The following is a 14,030-nucleotide window of genomic DNA, read 5'->3' as shown; positions in this document are numbered from 1 at the left end:
TATGGTCCCTCGGTAGAATAACAAAAAAAAATATTGTCAAGTATTCGAATTTTACACTTATTTTTGCATACACGTAATCTTTGACATTGTACCTTCATGAAATACTATTTTTACCAGAATAAGAAAATCCTTCGCAAGATATAAAACTAAACATTTGGTAGGGGTATACTGGTAAGTTGTTAACTTCCTATTCCCTATATTTTTGTTCTAACCCCCCCCCCCCCCCCCCACACACACACACTTTGTAAAGCGATCAAAATATATGAGAGCATATAGGTACATTTTTTTCATCAACTACATACTAGTTATTGTATTTTTGAAAAAATATAACAATTTTTAAAATCCTACATGTATAGATGTGAAGAAGAAAATTGTACCTCAATGTGCTCAATTCCTCAAATTAAAAACATTCATAAATTTAATTTGTCTTCTCCATTGTAATTAAATGACTGTTATTTACCTTGCGTACAAACCAGGATAATTTTCCGCTGTGATATTTTCTTAGGAATAGCGATAATTACTTTATCCCCGCAACAGAAATGTGTCAGAACTATGGAAACTGTTTTAAATATGTCGTTTTTATTTACTCGTGTCTGGAAAATTATCAAAATTGATGTAGATTTTACATTATTTATTGTATAAAGAGGGGGCCCCAGAGAGTAGGTATACACAGAATATCATTCTTTTATTTTGTTTGTACAAGTATTTAACATACTCTAATTCATATAGAATTTCTAACGTTCAACCAAAATTCAGCGTCAATCGTAGAATTATAAGCAAGATACAGAGCTCAAGTTCGCCTAAGTTTGAGTCATATTTTGTTCACATGAGTTTATTACATTCAGCTTAAGATTTTTAACTTGGTATTTCCTATTCAGCATTTAAAATGGAAAAAAAGAATGGCCTAAGATTTTAAATTCTTTTATTCACTCAAGACAAGTTCACTGGTATTTGAGGCTCAAAATGAGTTTATACAAATGTACACAAACACAGTCAAAGATCACATGTACAGTAGGAGTAATAATGACGAAAGAAGGTTAAGTGTACAATACAATAAGTTGTTAAAGTTGGTTTCTGGAAGAACAGACTTTGAAAATTTTCTTAATCAATATTGACAATTGTTTTACTTTTTTAATCTTTTGTTTTTAAGATCTGTGTACAAACATAGAATTGTGAGCAAATCTCTGTATCTTGCTTATAATTCGAAGCTTAACACTCAAATATGGTTAGTAAATAGAATTCGTAAACAATTAAACACAAGAAACATGCACTATAACAAATAAAGAACACAATTTATTTTTTCGAAATGAATCATATATATACATGTATATACCTACATATTTCCATTAGCGATATCAAACTCTATTTAAACTGAATAAACTAGAGAAAATGCCGAACACCTCAACAAAACCTATTGCATTAATCTACCATTACGCAAAAGATAATGCCGAATTACCGATAGAATGAATTGTATTTCAGTACTCTTTTGATACATCAGATTTTGCTTAATTTGCGCAGGTAAACAGTTAACTGTTTGATTTACCGAAGTCTCTGTTTGATTTGATACGTAAAAATCACGAAATACAGACGATAGTTCCCAGGTTACAAAGCATAAATAATGAAAACGAAACGAAAATCAGAACAAGCTAACACCAACGTCATGTGTAAACTGTCAACGCATTGAAATATTTAGCCTCAATTTACTTCACAAAATCGGCACCAATATATTTTGCATGTTTCAAAAATTTCCCTTCATACGCGAACTGTTGCATAACAAGCAAATTTATCATAGTCAGATCGACCCTTTTTCGTATAATGTCATGGCTGCTTTAAACAAAGAACCTCGTTTTAGAAGTATGAGTACGAGTCTTGGTAAAATGGGTATGCAAACCCGGGCCGTGGCAAAATAAAAGCCGGGCAGATCGGCAATCATCAATTCCAAATACGCACTATTTTGCAGCAATATTTACAGCGAATACAAATATACTGGTTTATCAAATATCCTGAAATTTTAATGAGATTGGCAGATTAATAACTGCCAATCTTTTGTTTTGCCCAGGCCAAGTCTTGCCTACCCATTTTACCGGATGCCGAACTCGAAGCTGAAACACGCCTTTCCTTTATTATTATTTTCGTAATAACTCAGATTTGAAACAGAATTAGCACTTAATTTTTGCAATTTATATTTTCCTTCCCATAAGGATAATTTATGCTCAACTACGTTGAATTGGAGTCCGTAGTTCGTGAGAAGAAGATTTTTAAAAATGCACCCCCCTTTTTCTACAGTTTCAAGGTTTTCTCCGCTTTGAATACAGATCGGACTTTTATTTCTGCAATTTAAATTCGCCCTTCCATAAGGATGCTTTGTGCCAAATTTGGTTGAAATTGGATAAGCGGTTTTAGAGAAGAAGTTCAAAATGTAAAAAGTTTACAGACGGACGGACGGACGGACAGACAGACGGACAGACGGACGACGGACAAAAGGTGATCAGAAAAGCTCACTTGAGCTTTCAGCTCAGGTGAGCTAAAAACTTTTGTTTTCAGGATCGCCTCGTTATTCACTGACAAAAACATTCTACATGTATGAATCTTTGATATAAAGAAAAGCTTGGAGCAACAATTTCTTTTTGATCAAATTACTTAATTTGCTACAAAAACACCTGGATCTATCAAGATTCAGCTTAGATATATATCCACCAAAGAAATTCAATATCCAAACCTACATGTACATGTAGTAGCATTAAGATTTTTTTTCATTTCATTTCTCCGAATATTTGTTGTAAAGATGTAAACCTGTTCATACCAATTTCTCAATTATGGGACAAAAAAAATAGAATTTTATTAACCACAAATGAACTTTCTTTTTCTGAGGTAAAATCTGTGTAACGTTTGTAGAGTTTGTTTATACAAAATAAATATTACACATACACAAGAAATATAGTTCCTAGTCCTCAGCGATTCATACAAAACACCGATAAAGCACAAGATTTAACATACCTTCAAGAGTTTAATGTTTTAAAAACATGATTCAATGACATAATGTTAATATTTACTTAAAAATTCATCACAATATTCACAATGTTTTTCTACCTTATACTGTAAATTGTCTTCCCTTTAATTCAGGAATAGCAATTTCTCTCCATACAATGACAAACGACACATGCAGATAATTGCATGCTATAAATGAAATCTGTAATGGGGTGACCACTGTAATTTGATAATCTAGCAGGTGCCCCCTCAGGGTTTCCAGATCCTCAGTAGGCCGTCCTCTGAGTAAGTGGCGATCAAGTTTTGATGAGGATGATGGCTAATACCTATCACATCTTTCTCATGAACCTAAAAAATTTTATAAAAAACAAATTAGCTAATGATACATTGACCCTTTAGTAAGAAGGATAACTAATACTAAAACAAATCAAAATCCTCTATAAAATGTCAAAGGTATGGGGCAATTTCTATCTTATTTTGAAGAGCTAATAATTGAAATTTAGTTCTCTCAGACTATGTTGAAATATCTTCCAGTAATTCACTTAATCATGTTATACTCAAAGTGTATGGAAAGATGAGGAATTGTCAAATAACTGTGAAAATTTGTTCAACCTCCTTTAACTTCAATTCTTGAATATTCATTTTAGAATCATTTTTGTAATAACAAAGAACATTGCTCTTTATGACAGAACAAATGCACTGCTAAAAATTATTTCATATAAAACAATGAATAAAGAGTCATTTTACTCTACATTGTTGGCCACTATTCATTCAGGACCTACCGTCAGGGTTCTTTCTAGTTTGCCAGTGGTGACACTGAAACAGTAGAGCACCAGGTCCTCCCCCACGCAGTAGATCCACTCGCCCCGGGGGGACAGGACAGCACACACAAAGTCCCCACCCTCTCTCTTACCACTGGAGAAACTCCTCACAATCTACAGCAGTCAATAATAAGAGGTGAAGGAAAAATGATGATATTAAAACACAAAGAGTGAAGGATACTTCTTTGTCTTGTATAATTGACAGTCTACTACAATATTGTGTCATGAGAAACAATTTGTACATGCAAATTTTTATTTAATATGTCCTTTTTAAAATTAAAATCTGAAGAATGACCCTAGTTTTTTTTTATTTAATTAATGTGTATCTTCATTTTTAAAAACTATTTTTCTTATAAAATATGAAAGGACTTTGCTGCAAAAATTTTATGAAAATGGTTATGTTACCTGTCCCTGCATGTTCATGATGACGATGGTGTTTGACCTGTTGCACACTATGAACTGCTCCGTCTGTCGGGGTAGGGGGTGTACACTGTGTACCGTGATGTCCATACCAGAGGTACCGCCCAGGGACTTAAACGTGTTCTGACATTCCGTGGTTTTTAGGTTCCACACCTTTACTGTTCCATCAGAACTGGCACTGTAATGTAAACAGACATGTCAAATCAACAGAATATGAATGTATTGAGGTATTTCATTTTCTTTAACAGTTTTTCTGATGTATGATATCTATATGTATGTCAAAAATGGTGCTGTAATGGGGAACTCCAAACAAAGTGGTCCAGATCAAAAGAATCTAGTACTGTCCGGAACTGTGCATTATAAATAGACTTTCCACGATTCTCTTTAATAGGAATCAATTATATTGTTACAAACTATGGTTTTGAATACTGAAGATGAAAAGCAAAAGATGTAAAGAATGTTTTCAGAATGTTAAGAAGTACAGGCCTATGTACCTTAATATATGATGCCCATCTTGGGTGAAAACAGCATCGTTAACAAAAGAAGTGTGTCCTCTGAATTCTTTTAAAGTTTTTCCTGATTTCAATCCATGGATTCTACAAAAAAAAATATCAAGACTTTAAACTGCTCAACGGTTAAATGCATGTCATTTCCAGCTAATGATTGTGGCTAGAATACCATGCTACAACACATTACAGAATGTAATACAATGGCTACCTGATGGTTTGGTCAAAAGAAGCGCTGAGTAGCTGGCTGTTATCTTTGGAGAAGTTCACTGAAGTAATTCCCTTGTTATGTGCTTTATCAAACTTCCTCAAACATTGTCCTGTTAGAATTTTCCAGACCTGCATGACAAATGAGAAGTTCATAAATGAATAATAAATTAAGTGAACTTTTCCCTTTCACCTTTTTTTGAACTAGAACAGACAATAACATACAAATTTATACGACCTAAGTCTCTGTCTCACTTATTACTGCTAGTTTATGCAAATTATACCTTTTGTTGAAAGTAATTGGACATTAACTCACAGAGAATAATTTCATTTCTTGTAAATCAGGAATTAATAAATTCATAATATATAATGCAGTTAGAGGAAACCCTGTAAATATTGTTCCTTTTAATTATTAAAGTTTTATGAATTGTCTTTTTACTTTGATTTTTCCATCCTGTGCTCCAGTGGCCAGCATTTCTGAATCTTTACTAAAACACATACACAGCACAGCATCATCCATCATCATGAAGTTGTCCTTGTTAAAAAAAATCAAGACACTGAAATCATCACAAGTTCATTGATTTTATTCTTGTATTCTACACTTCACTCTCATAATTAACATATAACACAGTAGTATATTCTCACTATATAACTCTATATAGAAGAATAGTCAATAATTGTAATATTAGCTCGTCCGAAAAATATTGACCGGTCAATAATTTTTTAATATTGACCCGATAGGAATAATATCTAGAGAGTATTCCCTCTTTTTCAATTAATCGCTACTGATTTGTTGATTCGAAAACGATGACGTAAATAACTCTTTGCGACTCCAAAACAAGGTGACGTCATAATAAGACAGCCAGTCAAGGCATGTAAACAAACGACGCGCAATGCGATGGTTTGCTATCATAACGGATATATAAGGATTTACGAATTACTGTGAAGTAAAATCAGGTAGAACATCTGTATTTTAATTCTTACGGGCGGCGGAATATCACCAGTGACCGTTTGATGCTGAGGATATTTGGAAATGAACTTTGCACAAAATTGAATTCGTGAATTCTTTGCTGAGCTGAAAAAATTACAGCGATTTCAATTACTCTCATAAACTTTGGTTTGTTTCTTCATATAACAAAACAAATGTTGACTGTGTTTTCGGGCAACGATGATTATATAAGCCCCCTCGGGATGAAAATATTGCCCTCTGCTTCGCGTCGGACAATATTTGGTCCCTCGGGGGCTAATATAATCAATGTTGCCCTCCATCCAAGTCAATATTTGTAAAATATATATGTACATGTTTTGTAAAGGGGTTTAAACAAGTAGATACCTGTGCTTGGTATCGCAGATCTTTCCTGATTTTTCCAGTGGTGAAATTCCAGACCTCAACAAACCCGTCCACTGAACCAGTCACCAGGAACTGTCCATCTGGGGAGAACCGGGCACACTCTATGTGGGCCTTCTGTCCAAACTGACAAAAACAACAAAAATTCCATTCTCTAATTCTTTTAAAACTTATTCATTTTGAAGGATTTACCTACAACGAAGTGCATATGCACTGTTTAATACCTAAGCTAGTAGGCCTAATATTAGATCATACAAAGATTATTTTAATTTTTATAATGTTAAAATGACTGTGATTTCAAATTCAATGACGTCTATTCCTTGAGTAAATTGAAAATAATGTCTTAAATGAAATGCTGAAATATTTTTTGACAAGTACATATCATATGTTACTTTATACAATCCTACATCAATTGTTTTATTGTCAAAACTCCATTAGCATTTCTCCCTCATGAAAGAATTTTTCATTGATTAAACTATTGCGATTGTTATGATTCAATGCATTCTACAGTGTTTACCATTCAATGTTTTCCTTTACAGTTTAATTAACCTGCAGTCCTTTTAAAAATGAATTCCCCTTTACATTTTTACAATGTTACAGTTCTCCAATACACATCCATTTACCTTTATAGTTTTACTGAGCTGTGTGGGGTATTTCTCTTCCTCTTGTTCTTTGACTGCAGCTTTACCTCTGAACACATCAATAGTTGTACCTACAAGTATTCAGTAGTGCTGCCAATTCTACACGTGCACGTAACTATAATTCATTCAGTTATCGACACTAACTACAGTGCATCCAATTTCTTTGAGTAAAATCTATCATTCCTTCAAATACAGATGGTAAATTGTTATTTAAGTTGAAAAAAATCAATACTGAAATTTATCAATGCTTATTTTCATCTGCTTAATTTAATGCTGAATCCTTTTTTACAGCATTTTGTTTCTGTTAGGGTTGAGCCTGACCTGGAGGAAGAAGTCCTTGGTGCTGCTGCCATTTCAGGGACTGTCCCAGCAAAGCCAGAAGACGGGAGGGAGGGACAACATTTACCTCCCCTGCCAAGGCTTGAGCTATGGCATTTCTTCTTTTTTCTTTTGTCTGCCCCTCAGGATATGCCTATAAAACAATTCAAGAAATCCAAAGTGATGAAAAAGACTTCAAAATTTAAAACACAAGCAATAGCACCAACAGTAACATGTTTAATTCTCCATATACATCATAACAGAAATTTCAGGGAAAAAAATCATTCATCTCCAAACTAATGTAAAAACATGTTTCATGCAATGCAATATGAAAGTAACAATTTACCTCTCGTGGATCAAAATATGACCTTGCTAACATATTCTCTAAATGTAAGAATCTGTCATTTTGGTTGTGTTTTAACATAATCATGGGGTCTGTCTGTCTGAGGAGTGACCTGGCTGCTCCCAGCTCTCGTAATTCTATCAGCTCCAACACTATCTATAAAACACAATTGACTAAATCATAGAGACAGTACATAGTGATACAGTTTATACTGAGAAAAACATTTACTGACTTCAAATTAAAAATCAATATTCCAACAAATAACCATAATCTATATTTTACCTGTTCATACAAGTCAATGAGTTTATTGTCTGGAAGTTTTAGGGTCTGTATGGCTTGTAGCACTGTGTCCCAGTGTCCGCTGTTGATATCACCGATGAAGCCATCAACAGAATCCACGGTATTCAATGAGATTCCCGTCTCTTCTTGTAGAATTGATAGTGTTCGGAGGAGGTTATTCTCCTTCAGATATTGCTCAATAAGTCGAACGACACTGAAATTTAACAACAAAATCATCATTTTGGTCTAGCACGAAAATAACACATTATTTTGTCAATAATGCTGATTATCTTATTATCAATGAAAGCATGTTTAACACGTCATAACCACATTTTGAGATATTTTAGTATATTTCACTGCATTCTATTTGGAGCACTAGATAAATGAATAAACAATACAGGAAACTGCGGAGACGATGCGTAACGTTATGCATCAAGAAAATGCAAAACTGCTCGAAAACTCATGTTGCAATGTAGTTTTTCATCAATAGCTAACATTGACATTATAATCCTCAATCAGCATAGATAAGGATGCAATCATATGGTGCATAATCAACCTTTAAATATCAACTTACTCTGCTGACTCTATCTCCACCGCCATGCTGAACGATCAATGTTGTGTAGACGCTTTCTTACAAACCGGTGCCCAGGGAATTCGGTCCCATACTTATTAAGCCTGATACGAAAGGGATTCAGTCTATCTAATCGTTCATTATTACCTTAAAAAAGATATCCGATGTTTTTAAAATAAATAACTGGGGGTTTTTTTTCGAGTTACGTTACTCGGCGAAAAATCTTTCTAAAAGTAAACTGCCAACTAATTGTGTAAACATTTTAACTTAAGATGACAAGTTAAAATAACTTGCATTGCCCGAAACCATTGCCATTTTATTAATGGATAATATAGAGCTGCGTTTAAAATCGTAGCAGCTACATGTAGCTTAGCCGCTAGGGCGTAGATATATCTTATTCTATTAAACGGGTCTCTAGGTCTCTGATTTGAAGTTGGAAATATTCAACTAAAGACCAATAACATCGACATACATGTAACTTGTTAATTTTAAGACTGAAATTGAAATGTGGCTTTTTTAAAATTCATTAAAATTTATAGGATGAACAAGATATCACTAAAAAATTAGATTTCATGTTTCTTACAAAGTGGTTACCATAGTAGCCATCTTGAATTTGATGCTTAGCATAAAATATTTAGGCTACTAATTTCTAAATAGTGGCTAGGTGAGCTTACCGTTCAACAGCGTAGCTGCTACGTAGCCCTAAGTAGCAGCTACGATATTGAACGCAGCCCTATCCAAATATCTATCAATTCACACAATTACCGCGGGTTCGAATCAAACACGAATTGTAACGACCAATTTCTACGAATCTTATTCCGAGTGGTTTCGAATGTTTTTCATCCCTGCGGTCATTGGTTGTTAGACTGTGTACTTATATATTCTTGTCCATCAGACACACAAAGTTCTTCTTTCAATCAACGATTATCCTTAATTAAGGAGGCGGGATGGTCAAAAAATAAACCGTAAGAAATTCCTTAAAATTTTAGGTATAATTTTTTATTTCTACTGTTTTTTAAATTAAATCTTTTTATTTTAGCTTTTGTTGCTAAATATCTTATTATACCTTAATTCTAAGCCCTTTTTCTAAAGGATATTTTAAATAACTAAATTTAATTAAAATGGCCACGAGCATCCAGACCTCCTATAACATTCGTAACTACTCGGCCATTTCCGCTGGCGAGAAATAATTTATTTTTCGCCAGCGGAAATGGCCGAGTAGTTACGATTGCTCCTATAAGTGTTCACATTTAAGTGCATGGATAGTACGAGCCCAATGTCAAAGTCACTCTCGGTTTCAAGTGTTTTGTATTGTTTCCTGTGGTAAACAGCTGGCAAACATTCCAAAAACCACCAAGGGTCGATTTGAAGGACTTTACACTTCCTACAAAACCTGGTCATGCATGTCTGACAAGTTCGCTCAAATGTGAATTTACATTCAAGGTCACCGACCTGCGGGCGTGTTACAGTCTTTTATAAACCAAAATTGAAGTCTCAGTAATCACAATTTTACTTTCATTAATTCTTGCACCAAAAAATGCATGTACAGTAATCCTAGAAAAAAAAGAAAGACCCATTATGCATATCGAAGGGCCAGGCTGGTTTAACTGTAATCGAAGGTTAGCCGTACGTTCGAATAGTCTGGTACCCTTCCACAATTCTGTTCTCATACTCTCTCAATGTTTAAAGTCGTAAAAATATTTTTGCGAGAATTGTACCAGACAATTAGTTCGATATCTAGATGATATCGTTTGATTCTTATTCAGGACAATTTTACAGGCGATATATATATGGTATGTTTCTGTAATACCGATATTCATAGTTGATAATTTGGCCAATATATTTTTCGTAATTTGATATTGATCCGACTTCAAATCACTAAAACATCTAGAAAAATACACGTAAAAAGGCTGCAACAACATTACCTTATTAAATAATCAAATTGACAAAATATTTATGCTAAAAATAGATAGGAGTAAAGAAAATTAAAATATGTTGATATATTTTTCGATGAAATATAAAAATGCAATGCAAAAGGACAAACATATTTTGATTGAAATCATGTGTGTACTATTCTGTGATCTGACATTTTACTACTGCATTTATATAATACAGTGAAGAAAATCAATAATACTGGGGTTTTTTATTCTTAAAAGCAGGTCTGTATGCAATATATATCACTGCTAGATCAGTCTTTGGTAGTTTGGTTCACGGTAGAACCCCTCCTTCCTTCTTTAGACATCCTCTCAACATCCGGTTTTGTTTCCAGTCGCAGACTCCGAAAATATCCGGTAAACAGAACCCGTATTTGGCGTAGCAGTCGTTCGTGTTGTAAGACCCTGGCCAAATACAGGTCTGGTCCGGATTCAATGATTTGGGGAAGTCACCATCGCACGCATCCCCGCGACAATAATGCACCTGCAAAACAAAAATCAAACCCAATGTTTTAATTGAAATTAGGTTCAGATTCGGATCCATATATGTTAAATCATGATGACGTCACGACATGCTTGAAATATTCTCCAAGGAGACGTGAAACAACACACAATTAATCAATCCAAGACAAATCGTTCCCCAAATGATTAGCCCCCAAGCAGGGTATAATAGAACTGTGTCTTACCGTGCAACTACAGCCTTGTCCATACATGTGTCGGAGTCCCCGTCTTTGGTGAGGCTTCAGACTGAGGTACTCAGGGTTCCACTGGCAATGGTTTGTGAAGAACTCGCCATCACTGACAAACCCTGAAAAAAGTATATATGATTGTAATGTCTTTATGATTTCACTAAGTTTTTCTTATGACATGGTCATCAATATCATAAATGGAGTAAGTTCTGTGAACTCATCAATTTTCATGGGAACATTTTTGCAATTTTTTTTTTTTAATTTTATTTTTTGGTGAGCGTGGCATGTGATTTTACTATAGTCAGATAATTACACTTTCAATTTAATGATTGCTACCTCTAATACAAAACTATATTTAAAAGTGTCATTTATGGTTGGTGGGAGATATATAAATATATATATATATATATATATATATATATAAAGCACAGAGAATTTCACTTTTGTTGGAGCTCCACCATCCGCCCCGACCGAGGCTTGAACTCACGACCTCTGGAACCCATTCTCCTAGCAATGAGCGGCCACCGCGCTCCCCACTCGGCTATCTAGGCAAGACAAAAATCTGGCTTTCGATAACGAACGGAACCTAGCGCGCTGGCCGCGCACTACACAGTCGCTTGAGATACAGGTGGAATACAGTTAAACGACAATCTGAGAGGATCGGAACGATACACATTGCATAGATACAAACATATATAACAAGCACAAACATTGCAATAACTCTCAAATTGACATATACCTGCCCATAGTGAATGATAAAGATATATATAAAGCACAGAGAAATTCACTTTTGTTGTTGTTCACTTATATATATATATATATATATATATATATATATATATATATATATATATATATATATATATATATATATATATATATATATATATACACACACACACACACACACCTAAGAATCCACACAAAATCCAAAGTCACTGTACATAAGGGCTGTCTTATGAAACGCTACACGCAAAAGACTTCTGGTTAAATACAGACCGAATTTTTATCAACTTTTTAACAAGTTTAACTTAATTCTAAAAAATGTATTGTATAATATACATGTATAATATGCTAATCTGAAATAAACAAATCTTGCATTCTTTCTAATATTCTTTTTAAGTTTAAGTAGTTTTGGCGGTGTAAGCTCTTATAACCTCAACCTAATTGTTTAGATTAAGTTTTACCTGAAATGACATATTCTTTGTTGAGAGTGAATGTTTCCCCACAGTTCCACGGAGTACCGGAAGTCTTGATGACCAGAGTGTCGCTAGAACCCAGCAGAGATGACCCCTGTACACAGTGAAATCAAACAATTCAATTATGGACAAGTAAACCTTTTATCAGTTTCAAACAATGAAGCAACGAATTAATATGTTCTTTGGGAAAGGAAAAAGAAAAACAATCAGCTTACGATTAAATGTCTCGATTAATTGTCAGCTAATTACATGTCAATTTCATACATTTACATATGTATTAGAATTCAAAGAAAAATCATTGACAATCACAGAATCGTCAATGGCTCTACCTTATAGATATCTGCGTTTTTGTATTGCACGGTGTAATTCTTCATCAACGGGAATGGAAGATCGTCCGCATTGTTTGCAAATTCTAAGTCTTCTCTCACTATCGTTGCTTTAATCACTGTAGAACACAATCAATAGTTATAATTATATTCACGAGAACATATTAAAACTTAACAACAAATATGCCTTTCCATTGTAACATATAATAGATATAATACCATATGGTCAAAATGATAGATTTCTGTAAAAGATTAATACTAACTGACATACTGGCTATTACACCGAGACTTACAGATAAATGTGTCACCAACTGTGTGATTCATAAGCCTTCAACATTTACTCAAAATGTGACGCTTAGCGAAGCTTTAAAGGGATCCATCATACACCGATGAAATTGTCGTAAAATCTTAGAATGTACCTAAATATCATACTTTCTTTCTAGTTGTATTTAAAAAAAAAACACCCCTTAAAAATGTTTTATGTAAACAAAAAAAACTTTCAAATAGTACTCACCGAAATCAGCTGAGCAGAATTTGTTCTGGGGGTGAGTGATATCACACATACAGCTGTGTGCGGACCTCACACAGAGAACGGTCAACACCAAGAATAGAAGGAAGTTAGATTGTTGCATCTTCTCTTGCACAGGAGAAAGGGCAGTCTATATAAAGTGGTTTCTAGAGATGTTCACTGAAAAGTCACACTATACATAAAAGGGTGTTCGAAAAAATGCAAAGATTCATGTACCGAAATAGCATTAAACGAACGCGCTGATTTATACCGACAACTTACCTATAATGTTGGACCAGAGCCTTATCGTGTTAGTAAAACATCTGCTGAGGAATTCGGATGCCAACACTTCTTTTATACAAATTGACCCTCCACTCAAGATTTCCGTTTTCTCCACTTGAACAACACATCATCGGATATTTTCATCTCTGGTTGTTTTTTAAGGGGTTGGGGTTGGGGGGGGGGGTCAGTAGCACAAACGTCACCCGCTGAAGTATAAATTTTTTACAAATATGTATTGTTACACTACCAATGCATACTGTGAGAAACTTATCTGCATGCGTAGTATATGATTAGGATACAGAATATTATACGTTAATGTGCGCATTTTCTGCATACTGACTGCATTTTTTTGTTATGACAGAGTGCATATATATGGTGCATACAGTACACGTTGTGTTCAACTGTTCCACTTCAACAATTAAGTCTGTTAAATGAAATCATGACCGTAATCTGTATTTTAAGCTAAATTGAGACCGAACTCGCCTTAGCCTAACTAAAATGAAACTGCGGTTCAACTAGCGCAGAGACTCTGGTCAAGGTAGTTAAAAGGTGCATGGCGGAGGAAAGCGAAACCTCCATTTAGCTTTTGTTAATCAGCATAGGCCTGATATGCTTTCTCTTAAATTTTAGCAAACATGCACAGAGAATTT

At 34.3% G+C, this 14,030-nt stretch overlaps 2 protein-coding genes across 3 annotated transcripts; both read right to left on the bottom strand.

Annotated features, from left to right (window-relative positions):
- Positions 1-216: 216 nt before the first annotated feature.
- On the bottom strand, positions 217-8,558 carry LOC128160599 (WD40 repeat-containing protein SMU1). The gene is made up of 12 exons (XM_052823935.1): positions 8,446-8,558; positions 7,875-8,085; positions 7,596-7,748; positions 7,253-7,403; positions 6,914-7,002; positions 6,276-6,416; positions 5,382-5,477; positions 4,947-5,074; positions 4,724-4,825; positions 4,215-4,407; positions 3,771-3,923; positions 217-3,336 (listed from the first exon to the last, which is right to left on the bottom strand). Exons 1-12 carry the CDS (start codon positions 8,469-8,471, stop codon positions 3,238-3,240), a joined length of 1,542 nt encoding a protein of 513 aa, XP_052679895.1. The 5' UTR covers positions 8,472-8,558; the 3' UTR covers positions 217-3,237.
- A 1,869-nt stretch (positions 8,559-10,427) lies between these two features.
- LOC128159827 (metalloproteinase inhibitor 3-like) lies at positions 10,428-13,539 on the bottom strand. 2 transcript variants are annotated; one of them, XM_052823019.1, is made up of 6 exons: positions 13,381-13,539; positions 13,105-13,278; positions 12,594-12,709; positions 12,253-12,358; positions 11,063-11,184; positions 10,428-10,860 (listed from the first exon to the last, which is right to left on the bottom strand). In XM_052823019.1, exons 2-6 carry the CDS (start codon positions 13,220-13,222, stop codon positions 10,651-10,653), a joined length of 672 nt encoding a protein of 223 aa, XP_052678979.1. In that variant the 5' UTR covers positions 13,223-13,278; positions 13,381-13,539; the 3' UTR covers positions 10,428-10,650. The 2 variants fall into 2 exon arrangements, with proteins under 2 accessions (XP_052678979.1, XP_052678980.1); XM_052823020.1 differs by having other exon boundaries at positions 13,105-13,249; positions 13,381-13,534.
- Between the last annotated feature and the right edge of the window lie 491 nt (positions 13,540-14,030).

The sequence above is a fragment of the Crassostrea angulata genome, chromosome 8 (genome assembly GCF_025612915.1).
Source record: "Crassostrea angulata isolate pt1a10 chromosome 8, ASM2561291v2, whole genome shotgun sequence".
NCBI classification, from domain to species: domain Eukaryota; kingdom Metazoa; phylum Mollusca; class Bivalvia; order Ostreida; family Ostreidae; genus Magallana; species Magallana angulata.
Note: the sequence above shows the minus strand (reverse complement) of the source record. Positions and strands in the feature narration are given on the sequence as shown.